The sequence below is a fragment of the Nanorana parkeri genome, unplaced genomic scaffold (assembly GCF_000935625.1).
Source record: "Nanorana parkeri isolate BGI_ZX_2015 unplaced genomic scaffold, ASM93562v1 scaffold348, whole genome shotgun sequence".
Lineage (NCBI taxonomy): Eukaryota > Metazoa > Chordata > Amphibia > Anura > Dicroglossidae > Nanorana > Nanorana parkeri.
Genome location: NW_017306616.1, coordinates 852,544 through 870,740, shown reverse-complemented (window position 1 = coordinate 870,740; position 18,197 = coordinate 852,544). Strand labels below are relative to the sequence as shown.

The following is an 18,197-nucleotide window of genomic DNA, read 5'->3' as shown; positions in this document are numbered from 1 at the left end:
TGTATGATCGCTCCTCATCGGATCGCTCACTGAAAAGATCCGGATCTTTTAAACGGCTTATGGTTCACTAAACTGCTCTTTTTACTATAGTAGGAGAAGGAATGAGAAGGGGGTGTAGTTTGAGGGAGGGAACGGGAGTTATTTTTAAAGTAAAACCATTGCTTGTCTGTTATGCAGAATACCCCCAACATTCCCACCACCACTATAACGCATTGCTGGGACTTGTAGTCCTACATAGTTGGTGCTATTCTGCATTGCTTTATAATCATCATCCAGCAATGCAGAATACCCCCAGCTATGTGGGACTACAAGTCCCAGCAATACATTATAAAAAAAGTCAGCTGTGCAAAATACCACCTGCACACCCCCCACACACACACTATAACACATTGCTGGGACTTGTAGTCCTACATAGTTGGTGCTATTCTGCATTGCTGGTATTCAAAATACCACCAGCTATGCTGGACTACACGTCCCAGCAGAGCACAGACCAGAAGAACCGGCGCTCATTTTTACTGAGCCACCGCTCTTTCATTCTTCTGAGGGAGCCGCTCAATAGATCCGGATCACTCATGAGCTACCCATCTCTACTCAGAAGCCAGTAATCTCTCAGAAGCGGTGGTGCCGTTGGCCCTAGGTAAGTACATTGGAATTTTTTTTTTATCTGCTGTCAGTGATACTCCACCTTCAAGTGCAGTCTGGGCCCCAGCAAGGGAGGCTAAATGAACATCAAGCATCTGTTAGGTAAAGGCACCCTCTGACCCTTTGCATCTATAGCAATGCAAATACCACTTCTTTCTAATATTAAAGTGCAGATCACTCAGCAAGTACAGCATGGAAGTAAAACTGCTTCATTCTGCTCTATAGCCCTGCTATCTTGCCTCACACGTGACAGATTAACTTTACAATGTTGCGATCATGATCCAGGTAACCACCAACAAGTGAACCTCATCCACGGGATGATGCAGCGTGTGCCCCACAGCCACACTGCCTATGTTAGCTCTATTGTTCTGCATAGCCTATGTCTGACATAGTAACGAGGGAAGCTCGCACAGCCTGGACAAGCCGATCCATCATCTACCTCGCCGTAGTAGTGAGTGGGCTGGAACGCCCCGCCCACTTCGAAAGCTGTCAAAGCGCAGGGCGCTGTGATTGGTTCAAACATAAGACAACACCTGCTTGCCTCCTTCATTCAAGTGACAGCAGAGCTCGCAGGGGATATTTGAGGCTCCAGCCCTCCCCGCTCCTCATCATTCCCAGTATTTGTTGGGCAGCTCGAGTTGCGCTCACGCTGAAGGGGGCTGGTCAGGGCTACAAGCACAGGCTAATCTGTCAGCCTCTCTCTAGCAGCACTGAGCATTCATAGAACAGGACCATGTGCGCAGAACTTCTCCACAGACTGGTCACCCTGGGACTGGTGTTCGCAAGCTTTGATGCCGTCTTTGGGACGGATGCCACAGATCTGCCAGAAAGCAGCCAGGACAGAGCGGAAAAACTGGCTAATCAGAAGGGAAGATTGTCCCTGCAGAACACAGGTAAGGTGCCATCACTGATCCACACTGGGACAGCACTGCACCCCTGCACAAACAAAGCGGACATAGCTACCCGTCCAGCCATCACCTATCTTCTATAGTCTATAGACCTCTGTTACTTTCATTCAATCTCCTACACTATACAAATGTTTGTAAGTGAAACAAGGATCAGATGTAGTTCATAAAATAATGTATAGTGTGCAGTGTAATTTTCACATCTATCTATCTATCTATCTATCTATCTATCTATCTATCTATCTATCTATCTATCTCTTTGATCTAACTCTTGCAGTCATCTTGCTATTCTATCAGCTAGCTAGCTAACTCTTGCACCTCATGTTTCTATTCTATTGATCTATCTATCTCACTTTTTTTTCATCATCTGTCTGTTACCAGTCTTTTTGATCTTTCACTTGCAGTCATCTTTATATGCTTCTGAATCTATCTATCTATCCATCTATTGATCTATCTATCTACGGTATCTATCTATCCATCTATTGATCTATCCATCTATTGATCTATCCATCTATTGATCTATCTTCTATCTATCATCTATCTATCTCTATCCATGCACCTATCTACCTTTAACCAACGTGTGTGTGGATAACTCACACAGAAGTAGAGATACATATTTATGGATAAGACAGATATGCAGCTAATATGTACCACATGCAATTCCAGGTTTATGTTGCTTCTTTTTCTATTCCTTCCCTGCAGTAATGCAACAGCTAAGGTTACATTAATACCACCATTTAGCAATATAACTGATTCAGATCTGACAGTGGTTTTATAAATGTAGAAATGTTATCTTGTGTGATTAAAACACCACTGTTATCACAGGCTCTTTGAAAAATACATTTCTTATATGTTTACAAATATTTTGGGAACACAGCAAAATAGAAGATTGAATGACCTGTTTTCAGCAATAAACTGAAGGTTGATGACAGGCGTTGAGATTTGTAGTGTGTGAATGCTTGCTGCTAAGCAGTGCTTGTGTTAAAGCACGTGCTAAGTGTGCCTCCTGGGGAGAAATACTCCAGCCACATGGGGATTGCAGAGTTAATATCTGCAAGTCAGAGACTTATAAAAAAAAGCAGTCATCCCCAGACAGGCTGCTGTAGTAAATAGGGTGGTGTTTTGTCTGACTGGACCAAGGCTGGGATCTTTTAGAAGAAATGCCCTGTCTTCTGTTTAGCAAACATGTCAGCGCTTTCCAGATTGCCAGTTTGGGTAACAATAGCACTTTATGGTGATTGGTCAGTGCCCAAGAAAGCATTTTTGCACAGAAAAAAAAGGTTGTACTGTAAAGGCTGTCATGGTATGTGCCAATTTGTGAAATTATTTTTGGAATATTTACATAGCCCAGTTTTTATAGTATAAAAACAGAATTTAAAGCATGAAATGTGTTTTTAAATTTGGCTTTATAGCATAAATTCTCAAATATTGGACGGGGAGGACTAGGCTGGAATGAAGGAGGGGGGGGCGCAGGGGGGTATTTGTACCCTGGGCCGGTGCTAATAGGAGATATGTTGGGCCGGTGGCCCAGACTGGAGATAATTCACCATTCAGACATTAATCAGAGCAGACCCGCAGTCAATGACACATGTTGGCCATTATACAGCTATCTGCTCCCAGATCGGACCTGTGATCACGTCTGACAGAGGAAAGTCTTCCAGCACCAGCTTCCTATGAGACGTCATGTGACAGAATACCAAGAACCGCCAAGAAAGCCGAGGCTTGAAGATGAAAAAGCCTTTACAACAAACTATGTCCTTTCGGAACACCCACTTTCATCATGCCCACCAATCAGTGTGACACCATGGCACATTTCTGTAGCTCATAAAAATGTGTCTTGACCATGAAAGTTCCTCCCCTGCCCGTGGCTTACCATTTCTTGTAGAACTGTAAGTTCCAGCATACTGTGACAGTTTTGGGACTGATTCTAATCTCTGACTGGCAGAGTGACCTGGGATTTGTAGTTCTACATCAGCTAGAGAGCCATGGATTGCCTATGCCAATTTAGCACTAAGCGTTTCTTTTCCGTTTTCCCCTAGGGAACATTGCATTAGCTCTGTGGTCTACAGAACCTTGCCTGTGTGTGCCTGTCAGGCATAAGTACATACCAAGCAAGCTAGGCTTAATAATGATTTATTCTGTTTACAAGCCACTGGCTAGCAGTGTGCCAAGTGCATAGTATTATGAGTGAGAGTCCCAGGGTAATCATAATAAAAAGACGGATGAATAAAAAGTCTAAACTGGAATTTATAATGCTCCTGTGATTTTAAAAGCTTTAAAAAGACACCCAGGGTCTGGCACTGCAGTGGCTATTTGGGACAGCACATCTTGAATGTCATTGCCAAGTAACAGGTTCTCCTGTGTACATCAGTCCTGTGTGCGGTGATAGAATCAAGGATCATTCACAAGAGAGAGAGCTTTATGATGGCTGTGAGCTCAGGATAAGAAATCCATCTACCCTAACACATGGGGACCTGTATTGGCTGCCATTGGTGAACTCTCCCTATGGAAAATCTAGTTGCCTGGGCATTATACCAAATCAATAGTTTTAGTACTTTCTGAGTCTTTAGCCAAAAACAGGTATAGAGCTGAGGGGTTCTGACTTGAGTCAGTGACAGCCAAACAACTGGGATTTTCAGAAGAATGTGATCAGTGGCAGCCTCTGTATTTCTCTCTATTTTTCTTTTAATACATGCACACACAAACGTAAGAACTAACACTACTTTACAATCCAGATAAAGTCACAGAAACTGTTGGCGCTATATAAATCCTGTATAATAATAATATAATAATAATATAGTTTTGCAATGTGTCTGACCACGCTGCCCAGTGTGCTCTGTAATCTAACAGACCTGGCCAGACATGCCCATTCTTTTCCCCTGCAGTAAAAGTATGTGTAAGGACACTTGTAATGAGAGGTGTGGCTGTTACTCAGCCATGCCACCATAGAGCACTGCAGTGGAGTGCAGGAAGAAGTATTTCCACTAACAGGAAAAGCTACTTCGAGGCATTTCCAAAAAAACTGGTTGAAAACCATACTATATAGTGTTGGAAGAGAAATAAAACATGAGATTTCAGTTGGGCTTTAAAATTCTACAATGACAAATTCTAAAGCTTAAACTTGGACAAGGGACTTACCAAATAAAGAAGAGTCCAAAGGAGTTTTTATTTAGTAACAAAAAAGCATAAAAGTGCCAATATGTTTCGGGGGCAAATGCAAACCCCCTGTATCAGGGCTTCCGGTGAAATCCAGAAGGGAAATTCTTGCAGAATGGACTCAGGGAAAGTTACAGTGATAGTGACCACTAATAGTGGCCACAAATACAAGGGCACATGCAGCAGTCAGCAACTGGGAGGCTTCCAATTGCTGACTATTACGTGTGCCCTTGTATTGGTGGTTACTATCATTGTAACTTTACCTGAGCTCATTGTGTAAGGGATTCTCTTTTTGAGCAACATCTGAAGCCCTGTTGAAGGGGGTCTGTGTTACCCCAGAAATGTGTTGTCACTTTGATGCTTTTATTGTTAACAATAAAAACTCCTTTAGGCGCATCCATTTATTTGTTCTAAATAATTTCTCCTCTGCCTGCCCTCTGTGAGGTCCCTGTAGGTGGAAATGCAGCCACTACCAATCAAAGATTTACAATCAAAGATCACAGCAGCTCTCACTCTTCCTCACATGTGTACCTTTATGTAGAGGTCAGCATGCCGTTATGATGTCAGGAATGTTATGTTTATATACATACCGTGTTTCCCCGAAAATAAGACACTGTCTTATATTTTTTTTGGCTCAAAAAAACACACTAGGTCTTATTTTCGGGGTAGGTCTTATTTTCTTTTTTAATGTACAACAATCCACACTTATTCATGTAGAAAAGTCTAAATCTATTCATGTACAAAATTATGGTGATCAGGGCAATCAGGGGTGCCGTACCTTTCCAAGAGCAATTTGATAACCAATCGCTGGCCAGAATGAGTGAAGCGCACTTTCACTATCGATTCCTCAAAGGCGGAGTGCATTTGGCTCTGGTCCCTCCGGTGCCGCCTCACTTCCTCTAGCGCTGGCTTCGTTGGCTGATTCTCTCCTAACTCTCCCGCAGCTCTTCAAGTTCCCCCTTATGCCACCACCGGCCCTGGGAATGGTCACAACTAGGTCTTATTTTCAGGGGTAGGTCTTATATTTTAGCAATTCCCAAGAATAGTACTAGGTCTTATTTTCGGGGGAAACAGGGTGTGTGTATATATATATATATATATAAACTATTTTGCCAAAAGTATTGGCACACCCCTCCAAATCATTGGATTCGGGTGTTCCGTGAAATTTCCTTGCTACTAAATATTCCACGGTCACCTGTTAGTTATATTATAACAAAGTGGAAGCAACTGGGAACAGCAACTCAGCCACAAAGTGGTAGGCCATGTAAAATGACAGAGCCGGGTCAGCGCATGCTGAAGTGCGAAGAAGTCGCCAACTGCCTGAAGAGTCAATAGCTACAGAGCTCCAAACTTCGTGTGGCCTTCAGATTGGCACAACAACAGTGTGTAGAGAGCTTCATGGAATGGGTTTCCATGGCCGAGCAGCTGCATCCAATCCTTACCTCACCAAGTGCAATGCAAAGCGTCGGATGCAGTGGTGTAATGCACGCCGACACTAGACTCTATAGAAATGGAGACATTCTCTGGAGTGACAAATCACGCTTCTCTGTCTGGCAATCCGATGGACGTGTCTGGCTTTGGCTGTTGCCAGGAGAACGGTACTTGCCTGGTGTGGGGTTGTTTTTCAGGGGTTGGGCTTAGCCCCTTAGTTCCAGTGAAGGGAACTCTTAAGGCATCAGCATACCAAGACATTTCGGACAATTTCATGCTCCCAACTTTGTGAGAACAGTTTGGGGATGGCCCCTTCCTGTTCCAACATGACTTCGCACCAGTGCACAAAGCAAGGTCCATAAAGACATGGATAAGCGAGTTTGGGGTGGAGGAACTTGACCTGACCTCAACCCGATAAAGCACCTTTGGGATGAATTAGAGCGGAGACTGTGAGCCAGGCCTTCTCGTCCAACATCAGTACCTGACCTCACAAATGCGCTTCTGGAAGAATGGTCAAACATTCCCATAGACACATTCCTAAACCTTGTGGGCACCTTCCCAGAAGAGTTGAAGATGTTATAGCTGCAAAAGGTAGGCCAACTCAATATTGAACCCTTTTCTAATATTTACTTAATCACAAGTTTTATTCAGAAATTTTAGAATCTCTTTCCCAATCCTATTAGTCAATAGAACTCAAAAAAGAACCTGCACAGAAATTCTTGCAGTAGACTGTACCATTTCATTTTGACCACTAAGAACTTTGTGGTTAGTTCATTAAATCCCATGGTTTCGAGTCACAGTCTAGAATAGATAAAGTTGGAAATTGGGATAATAGACTGTGGTCTGGTATCTTGTGAGAACAGGGAATTCTCCTTCACTTTGTTTTTTCTTAGTGCAGAAATATTTGCTAAGTACAACAGCCAACTTCAGTACAAGTAGGGTCACACTTCCTGGCTGCTCCAACAGATGTTTAAAACATACACTGCTTCCATGGGTCACAGGGTCAGCATTTTGCAGCTTATTTGATATCCTCAATTTACAACTCATAGTGAACGGAACAGCCAAGCATGAGGGACAAGAGGGATGTTTTCAAAACATTTATGTTACTTAGATACTTCTTCAGTTCTGTGACGTGACTAAGGACAGTGCGGCTGGAAGTGACTTCATCGTCATGCTATTACAAGGGAATTCTTAGTTTATTTTGTAAAGTGGGTAATTTTATTTCAACATATGTACATATTATGGAAATAAAAATCATTCGTTTATTTTGAATCCTTTGTCATAACATATCTTTTAGAATGTCAGGTGTTCCTGTAGACTTAAGTGCCCAGGGACAGAAGGTATGAGTAGCCATCCTTGTACACAGTGGTCCTCCTTGCTTCATTGAGTCTTGCATTTTTTGTCCTTGGCATTTTCTTTCCCTGGTTTAGACCTTCTCAGACCCAGTTAAAGTGGACCTTTCAGTAACTTTTTAAATCTGCATGAATAAATTCCTAACATTCCTAAACAATCTACCTTTTATAATTAAAAAGATCTTGAGCTCCAGGCTGGGGACTTTGCCTGGACTGTGGAGATGTTATCAGACTGCTGCAGGCAGGAAGAAGCATTTCCTCTGTCTCCTTTCCTCTGGTGGTCACTGCGGCTCGGGTTAATTTGTATCAGACATTTGTGAACATAGCCAAGAACTGCACAGACACCTGAATTTACATGCCTGTGTCATCTCTGAGCCAGCATTTTATTTTGGGAAGTAAATACTGAACCTTAACGATGCCTGAACAATGATGGTGCCATTTTACTGGAAAGACAAGCAGACAAAGGCATTGTTGGGGGGAGTACTGTGAAATCTCTAGGGAGTAATACATACATAAAAGTGTTACGATTAAACATTACATAGCATGCATGCACTTAAAGGAGAACTATGAGATGAGTGATTTCCACTCACCTCATAGTTCTAAGCCGACCTGTGACAATGAGACTGTCACAGGTCGGCTCAGTAGATCGGGAGGTGAGCGAACACATACCGGGTTCCCTCACCTCTCGATCCTGTCACGGCTCTCTGCCGTGACAGGGGGCAGGGCTGCCTGGCGGAACGGACGGGGGAGGGGGCGGGTACAGCTGGCTCTGCCTCTAGGTAGGCAGAGCCAGCTGTCACTCACGCAGCTGGGCGGATCCCGTCATCTACGTCGGGATCCGCTCCAGGTGCGGCGTCTCAGCATACCGCGAGCTGCAGCTCGCGGTATACTGAGCTTAGGGTAACGGGAGGACGCTAGTTTGTGTCCTCCCGTTACCCTAAGGAGAACTATGGGGAAAAACACTGACCCCATAGTTCTCCTTTAACATTATAATTATATGTGATTCAAGGCCCGCTTTAATGCGAGAATAAGGAGCGGCAGCACACAGACATGACGATGAGCAAAACAGTTCATCTAAACAAGGACTGGTAGCTAATCTAGCTGATCTAGTTAACTTATCAACTAGTGAAGGAATCCTTTGGACCCTTTTACCCAACCACTTCCACACGCAGGAAGCACAGAGGCCCTCCCATCCATATTTCTTTTTTTTTTTTTCCTTTGACTAGGTTAGGGAATGTACATTATTATGGCACACACATAAGGCTGTACACTGCACCATCAATATAAGGTGCATTAATTCTGGTACTTAGTCACTTGACTTGAATTACTTAATTACTATTACGCTCTATACTGGTACACCAGCCTGTAAACACAACCTGCAAAGTGTATTGGTAGATAGGTATACTTTCCTACTGCTACAGACAAGGCACCTGGCAGTTATTTGCCTCAGACAGCTTAAACGGTATTCACAGAATGGGTTGTAGCTTTTTTACAGTGAGTTTATGTTAGGCCTCTTTCACACGTGTGAAAACCAGGGATTAGAGAAGTGTTATTAACGCCTCTCTGCTGCCTATTAATGCCTATGTGGGATAATGCAATAGCAACCGCCCAGTGCTGTTCACACATGGGCATTAGCGTTCTGTTGTGTTAAAAAATGTGCATGGTGCGTTCTGGAGCCATTGCTGCCGGACAAATGCCTACATTGAAGTATATTGAAACGCCCCTAAAATGCTCAGTCTATGCTCCTGTAGCATTATTCGGGCATTCACAAAGCCTTGCATAGGTTTTTTAGCAGAGGCATAGGAGGTTTTTGCAATCCCAGAAAGCATTAGGTAATCGTAGAGTGAGTGGGCAGGTGCAGATGCCACTTCCTGTCTGCGCACAGCTAGTGTTTTGCCAGCAAGAGGTGAGGACAGCTTCTAGCTGTGACAGCCTGACCTATGCCACCCTGTAGTGCCAGCTGTTATCAGTGTCATCCAAAAAACAGTGCCAGTCATACCAGTGGCAGCTTAGCAGTGCCAGCCATACCATTTCCGGCCATTGCAAGTACCAGCCAGAACCAGTCATGTCTGAAATAAATGTTGCATAGCTAATTTAACCAGTTGAGCAACACCCAGAATTGTATGGCCCTCTCTGCCCAGCTACTGCGACTACTTAAAAAAAAATTGAAGTATGGCTCCTACTGGTCACTTCCCTTTACTACATCACTTTTATCCTTTACACTCCCCTACTTGTAGGGCATTTTGCAAGCATTTTTGGCGCCTCCCTAATGCCTTGAAAATGCCTGCCGAATGCCTTGTTAAGGCTGGGTTCACACCTGGGCGTACGGAATATGAGCGTTTTTAACGCGATTTGCGGTAAAAGAAACGCGCGACAAACATGCGTTTTCGAGAGCTATCCGGCTGTATCCTAATGGATACACGCGGAAAATACGCCCCAAAGAAGCTCCTGTACTTCTTTGGGCGTAGGCAATTATTGGTTTTCACATGTTGAGCGTTTTACAGCTCGTAGGAACGCGCTGTAAAGCGCCCAGGTGTGAACCAGGCCTAACACTATTGGCGTGTTAATCATCGTTGCTCTTTCATTAAGTTCTCAATGCATGTGTGAAAGAACCCTTGGAGGTACAAATAAAGCATAGCAAAGTTTGTCCTAAGGAGAAAGGAATTGCTATGGATGAAGCTAACAAGAATCCAGAACCTGGTCGATGGCAGGCACAGACTGTAGCAATGGATCCACAATCTATGAATCATTGGGATTGGAGGGTATAGTATATGCCCAGAGATGGACTTTAACCATCCGGTAACCTTTTCTGTTAACATTTAACCTAACGTAAGCACGACACTTCACCAAACCACATATGCACAAACTCTTCTTCCAGTGTTTGCATAGATCTTTCCATCAGTTGTCTAGTTTCTTTCCAAAATACAAAATATAGCAGTAGATCAAATCGCAAACTCCCAAATGAATGTACCAGGAATATTAGATAATCAGATCCTTTAGTAGGCCGAGCCTGGTATGACTAGATGTATGTACTCTGCAAAGCAATGCCTCAGATAGTGGCACTGTATAAATAAATAACCCAATTATAACCTAACCTAATCGTAAAAACACCCTAACTGTGAGTCACAGCACCATAATCTTGTGGCTGATGTCAAATATTTTGTAGTGGTTCTCTGCATATAAATAATACAGTGAACGCTGCCTTTAGATAAGACTATTATAACATATGTAACTGTGATCAGTCTCTGAATAAAGTTTTTTTTTTTACTGTACAGTAGACTACTGTTTCTTGCTGCACCAACTTAGGTTGCTTAGTCACAGCAAAATAAGGTACAATTTGAAGTACTGCGAATGAATCCAGTGAACTGCTAATACCGTAATACTGTATTTTACAAAACTCATTATTCTCCTGTTAGATGATTCTTTGCTGTACATCTTCCCACTTATGCTCCAGTGTGTGCGCAATGTTGGGAACACAACGGCTTATGCTTTTGTACTGTTATGTCTTTTGGGCACTAGACGGCGCTGTGGTGCAGTGTTGGTATGTATGCTTATGTATGCTTGTCTGTGATACACAGGAAGTCTTTTCTGTATATATGTTTCCTCTCTACTATGCTGTATTCAGATGTAATATCCTTATAAGCAAGTAAAACCTATTTCAGCATTCCTCAAGATCTCAGTGCTTCATCTAAACAGATAACCAATAGGTTATAGACCCAGGCACTAAACAGAACACCGCAAGTCAACAAGAGCCGCATCCAAGCTGCTGAAAGATAGCAAGCAGTTCAGATATGAAGTTTGCAATCACAAAGCTCAACAATACCAACTACCAGCTATGGAAGTTCAAGCTTGAGATGCTGCTAATCAAAGATGACTTGTGGCAAGTACTTAATACAGTCAGACCCACTAATGGACCAGCGTAGGAAAGGGACAAGAAGAACAGGCAAGCAAAAAGCAATTATAAGTCTGGAAGATGACCAGCTCATCCACATAAGAAAATAAAATACAGCTAAAGGTATGTGGACTGCATTACATGAACTGCATGAGCGTTCAAACCTAAAAAGTCAACTGAATCTGCTATGCAAGCTATATAAGATGAGGCTAGAAAAAGGCCAGTAAATGCATGAACATGTGAATGCCATGCTGGAAATCGTAGAACAGCTACATGTAATTGTAGAGGAAATTAAGGATAACCACGTGCTGGCATTACTGCAATGCAGCCTTCCAGAGTCATAAAGTGCTCTTATTAACGCTTTAGAAACCAGACCTGAGCAGGAGCTAACACTAGAATACACTAAAGGAAAAGTAATTGATGAATATGACAGAAGGAAAGAAAATATGCACAATGAAGAAAATGAGAAAGCCCTTAAGCTGCATGAGAGCACAAAGCAAAACAAAAATAGCAGAGCGTGTTTTTGCTGTAAAAAGACTGGTCACCTGAAAAAGGACTGTTCAATCTGGAAAGCCAAGCAGCGGAATCGAGAGACACCTACAAGAGAAAGAGCTAAGGCAGCTACAAAGGAAACTGCAGGCACATCATGGAGCCCTATCTTTAAAGTGACTCAGAACAGTACACCACGCGGATGGTGTATTGAATCAGGCACAACGAGTCACATGACTAATGATGAGACCTTTTTCACAAAAATGTATTTCATTGCAAAGGACAAAGTTTTCCTAGCAAACGGGAAAAGTGTTACTGCAGGCGGAAAGGCCAAGGATTCTTGAACTGCATCACACAGTCAGGGGACAAGCAGAGTATCCTCATCTAAAATTTACTGCATGTCCCAGACCTAGAAGGAAGCCTTCTATCAGTGAATACCTTTGCTAATAACAGTCTCGCAGTTCAATTCAGAGGTGATGAATGTAGAATGCAAAACAATAAGCAACTCCTCGCAAAAGGAAAATTGGATGAACACCTATACATACTCATCACTGCAGATGAACAAGTCAAGACAGCTACTCATAATGCACACAACTAATGTATCCACCTATGGCACAGATAACTAGGGTACGGAAACCCAGAAGCCATAAAGGATATTATAAAGAGAGGCTTATCAGAAGATACAGTATATATCCACACTGCCCTGCCAAATCCTCATGTAGGGAAGCAAAGGCCACACGTACCCCACTTCTACAGACCACTCAAAGAAAAACCACCCACCCAATAGAGCTCATACACAGCGATGTGTGCAGACCAATGAAAACTCCCACATCAGGCGGGAACAGATATCTACTGACTTTCATTGATGATTATTCCAGGTACACAGCAACTTATCTGATGAAGCACAAGAATGAAACATCCGAAAAAACTTCCAAGTGTTTGTAGCTATGTCCAGCAACAACCTCCAACGAAACCAAGAATTATATGCACCGACAACAGGGGGGAATACATCAGTAAAGAAGTGGAATCATACCGGAAGAAAAAAGGCATAATACACCAGACCACCACACCATACACTCTTGAAAAAAAATGGTGTAGCAGAACGGAAAAATCGCACTCTTATAAAAATGGCCAGATACACGCTGTCAGACGCCAACCTAAGAAGTACTGGGGAGAAGCAGTCATGAACATACCTACAGAACAGACTACCATCGAAAGCTGTTGAAAGCACCCCATTTGAAATGTGGCATGGATCAAAGCCTAGCCTAGGACACATCAGAGTATTTGAAAGTAAAGCATACGTCTATATTCCAAAGGAGAAGCGATCCAAGTTGGAGAACACAGCAATTGAAGGTATTCTGGTAGGCTATAATGGACAAAGTAAGGGATATAGAATCCTCCACCCAAAGACTGACAAAGTGACGATGAGCCGCAGTGTTTATTTTGATGAGAGCCCATCACAAGAAACAGTGATCCTGGGACGTTGTGAAGTGAATTTGGCCAGTGAACCAGCAAAAGAAACTGAGCAAAGTGAAGCCGCACAGGAATCAGAACAAGAAGTGGAACTCGCAATGAATAACTCAAATTCCGTGTACAAATCTGCTGAACAACTTGAAATTAAAAGATCCACTCAGGCAACAAAGGTAATACCACCCTCTCCTCTCTACTATGCTGTATTCAGATGTAATGTCCTCATAAGCAAGTAAAACTTAATTCAGCATTCCTCAAGATCTCAGTGCTTCATCTAATCACATAACCAACACGCAAAACAGCAGTGGGCTCAGATATGGAGAGAGCAGCACTTGTACCCACTATATTCCTTTCACAGGCTCATATCCATAGCATGGGTATACATACAACTATGCCCATTTTTCCTATAGTGGTTGGTGTGTCATTATATTTGCTTATTCTTGTGAGTTTTTTTTTATTGCAAATGCACCATGAAAGGTACCAGGCCATGTTACTTGTAATTTTCTTCTCTTCCACACTGATCCACATGTTGCCAACAAGTTAATTTAAACTAAGAAGCGAAATGTAATAAGCTCTCAGACAGTGTTTCAGTTACATCTTAAATAATAGATCAGATGGTGACTGGCATCGCTGAAATGAGCAGTGATGCAGTTGGACTGTAAAAGTGTTTAAAGGGAACTTGAGAATTTGAACCTGTTTCAAGTTACTTCAGGCTTTCAAGGGCGGAGGAATTTGTTATCACCAGACTTCAGAAACCATGAATGCATCATCATTACACTGGTGACGTTGTTCCACAAATACTTGTACACACATCTGATGATTAAATTATACAGGCAAGGCTCTAGAATCGATGACTGCTAGTGTCCAGGCAAAGGTTATACCAGAGTGTTGAAGTAAGACAATAGCATGTAAGTTTATTTCAATAAGGGTCAAATGTGTATATGGTTGAATGGCACAAAAAGCAGCAGGCATTACCATAAACATGTCACATGTAAAAGGAGTAGAGGTACAAAACTTTAAATCTTTCCTGCACTTACCTTTGAGTCAAGTTATTTCATTAAAAGAAATGAACCCTAACAGTTAAATGCAGTCAATGCAAGATTAATATTTCTATGTTGAATGGCTACTGGTGTTTTAAAGTATGTACTTGGACTAACCAGGATGCATCAGGTATTTCAGAATTGAAACAGTAGGCAGGATCCATCAGGCTGAATTAGTGGACTAAAGCAGTAGGCCATATATATCAGATGGAGTTACAGGATTGAAGTAGTAGGTGAAATCCATCAAATTGAATTAAGGGACTAAACCAGAAGGCAGAATCCATCATGTGACATTACACAACTGAAGCAGTTGGAAGGATCCATCAGGTGGATGTATATGATTGAAGCAGTAGGCAGGATCTATAAGGGGGATTCGCAGGCCTGTAGCCATAGGCAGGATCTATCAGGGGCATTCGCAGGCCTGTAGCCGTAGGCAGGATTCATTAGGAGGAGTTATGAGAACATAAGAGAAGCAATAGGCAGGATCCATTATGTGGAATTTAGGAACTGAGACCATAAGCAGGATCCATTATGTGGAATTTAGGAACTGAGAAAACAAGCAGGATCCATAAGGTGGAATTTAGAAACTGACAACATAAGCAGGATCTATTAGGTGGAATTTAGGAACTGAGGCCATAAGCAGGATCCATTAGGTAGAATTTAGGAACTGAGACCATAAGCAGGATCCATCAGGTGGAATTTAGGAACCGAGACCATATGCAGGATCCATTAGGTGGAATTTAGAAACTGAAAACATAAGCAGGATCCATTAGGTGGAATTTAGGAACTGGGACAAAAGCAAGATCCATTAGGTGGAATTTAGGAACTGGGACAAAAGCAGGATCCATTAGGTGGAATTTAGGTACTGGGACCATAAGCAGGATCCATTAGGTGGAATTTAGGAACTGAGAACATAAGCAGGATCTATTAGGTTGAATTTAGGAACTCAGACCATAAGCAGGATCCATTAGGTGGAATTTAGCAACTGAGGCCATAAGCAGGATCCATTAGGTGGGATTTTGCAACTGAGACCATAAGCAGGATCCATTATGTGAAATGTAGGAACTGAGAACATTAGCAGGATCCTTTTAGGTGGAATTTAGGAACTGAGAACATAAGCAGGATCCATTAGGTGGAATTTAGGAACTGAGACCATAAGCAGGATCCATTAGGTGGAATTTAGAAACTGAAAACATAAGCAGGTTTCATTAGGTGGAATTTAGGAACTGAGACCATAAGCAGGATCCATTAGGTGGAATTTAGGAACTGAGACCATAAGCAGGATCCATTAGGTGTAATTTAGGAACTGAGACCATAAGCAGGATCCATTAGGTGGAATTTTAGAAACTGAAAACATAAGCAAGGATCCATTAGGTGGAATTTAGGAACTGGGACCATAAGCAGGATCCATCAGGTGTGATTTAGGAACTGAGACCATAAGCAGGATCCATTAGGTGGAATTTAGGAACTGGAACCATAAGTAGGATCCATTAGGTTGAATTTAGAAACTGAAAACATAAGCAGGATCCATTAGGTGTAATTTAGGAACTGGGACCATAAGCAGGATCCATTAGGTGGAATTTAGGAACTGGAACCATAAGTAGGATCCATTAGGTTGAATTTAGAAACTGAAAACATAAGCAGGATCCATTAGGTGTAATTTAGGAACTGGGACCATAAGCAGGATCCATTAGGTGTAATTTAGGAACCGAGACCATAAGCAGGATCCATTAGGTGTAATTTAGGAACTGAGACCATAAGCAGGATCCAATAGGTGGAATTTAGGTACGGAGACCATAAGCAGGATCCATTAGGTGGAATTTAGAAACTGAAAACATAAGCAGGTTTCATTAGGTGGAATTTAGGAACTGAGACCATAAGCAGGATCCATTAGGTAGAATTTAGGAACTGAGACCATAAGCAGGATCCATCAGGTGGAATTTAGGAACTGAGACCATAAGCAGGATCCATTAGGTGGAATTTAGGAACTGGGACCATAAGCAGGATCCATTAGGTGGAATTTAGAAACTGAAAACTTAAGCAGGATCCATTAGGTGGGATTTAGGAACTGGGACCATAAGCAGGATCCATTAGGTGTAATTTAGGAACTGGGACCATAATCAGCATCCATTAGGTGGAATTTAGCAACTGAGACCATAAGCAGGATCCATTAGGTGGAATTTAGGAACTGAGACCATAAGCAGGATCCATTAGGTGGAATTTAGGAGCTGAGATCATAAGCAGGATCCATTAGGTGGAATTTAGGTACTGAGACCATAAGCAGGATCCATTAGGTGGAATTTAGGAACCGAGATCATAAGCAGGATCCATTGAGTGGAATATAGGAACTGAAAACTTGAGCAGGATCCAGGAGCAGGTGGAATTCTGCTTGAGACAATAAGCAGGATCCATTAGGTGGAATTTTGGAGACTGTAGCAGCAAGCAGGATTCATCAGGAGAAACGTCTGAACTATAGCAGCAGGCAGGATTGTTCAGGAGGAATTTCAAATTTGATAATGGAACTAAGGACAAAACCATTCTTGATATCTTATTTCATAATTAATTGCAGGCCTAACTAAGCACAAAAAGTTATATTTATTTCTGAGTGGGAAAGTAAAGGTACTCCACAGGATGGTGATGGATGGTGACAATGCTCATGATAACAGATAATATGATGACTTTTATCATTAATATACAGTATGTGTATTTTTTTTTTTTTTAAGAGAGAGAACACATGTGATTGTAATAGTTTTTGACAAAGTATTCTCTATAATAACAGCGGAAATCCAACACTGTCTAGTCAGCGCTGGTGATGTGGGATGCGGAGTCTTTGAATGCTTTGAGAACAACTCATGTGAGATCCGTGGCCTTCATGAGATCTGCATGACCTTCTTGCACAATGCTGGCCGATTTGATGCTCAGGTAATATAAACATAATACTACTAAATATGTACTACAGAGTCTACTTTTTGGTATAGATTCATCTGTATATTAATTATATGATTCTCAAAAATTAATGTCTTTAGTATAGTGTTAAGCTTAATCAAAAAATAGGTGTGGGGAGGGCAGATTGTGGGTTGTAAGTTACTTCAAGTCTAGCAGGAACACTCCAACAATCCAAAAGTGTAATATGATAGGAAATAAAGATAGGAAATGTCCCACCATGTTCATGGACACCAAATAAAAAACACCATACAGTTAGTTTTCAGAAAAACAGGTAAATGTTGGGATTATGTCAGCAAGGATATATGGCTGCACCTCAACCCCCACCACTTTCACAGATTTTAAATAAACCTGTAACAGCTTAGGTAGTTAAAACGACAGAATGCATATGCCGAAGTTACGTTTTGGGCCTGTTCACGCTAACCCGTCCACCAAAATGCTGCGTTTTAGTGGACGGGCTAGTGCATTGTGGCAGCTCCGGCAGTATGCATTGTATTGCACACTTCCAGAGCTGTCACTGTTTATATTTTTTGACATTTATTGGTAGTGTACATTGTGTACACTCCTTTCAGGTCCCAGCAGTGCGGCGCACTGCGTTGCCATGCAGTGACCTGCAATGCCATTCAGTGTGCTGTGAAAAAATGTGGCATGCAGTAAGTTTAGCAAACAATCTCAGCTGGTATGTTAAAGTTTACTGTTAAAATAACTGCTTATGCTGCCGTCCTGGGTTATTATTACAACCTCAATATTATAAAGTTATAAAGAGCAGAAACACATATACAAAACATATTACACAATGCTTGCAATTGACTGCTACTACCAACACTAACCCATACCTATAAGTCGACCAATAAATTTAAAACAAAACACTTTCGGG

At 42.1% G+C, this 18,197-nt stretch overlaps 1 protein-coding gene across 1 annotated transcript in view; it reads left to right on the top strand.

Annotated features, from left to right (window-relative positions):
• Positions 1 to 1,277: 1,277 nt before the first annotated feature.
• STC2 (stanniocalcin 2) overlaps positions 1,278 to 18,197 on the top strand; it is a 23,989-nt gene continuing 7,069 nt past the window's right edge. The window contains exons 1-2 of the mRNA XM_018558617.1: positions 1,278 to 1,535; positions 17,157 to 17,299. Coding sequence (XP_018414119.1) covers positions 1,376 to 1,535; positions 17,157 to 17,299 — 303 coding nt within the window. The 5' untranslated portion in view covers positions 1,278 to 1,375. The remainder of the gene's footprint in view (positions 1,536 to 17,156; positions 17,300 to 18,197) is intronic.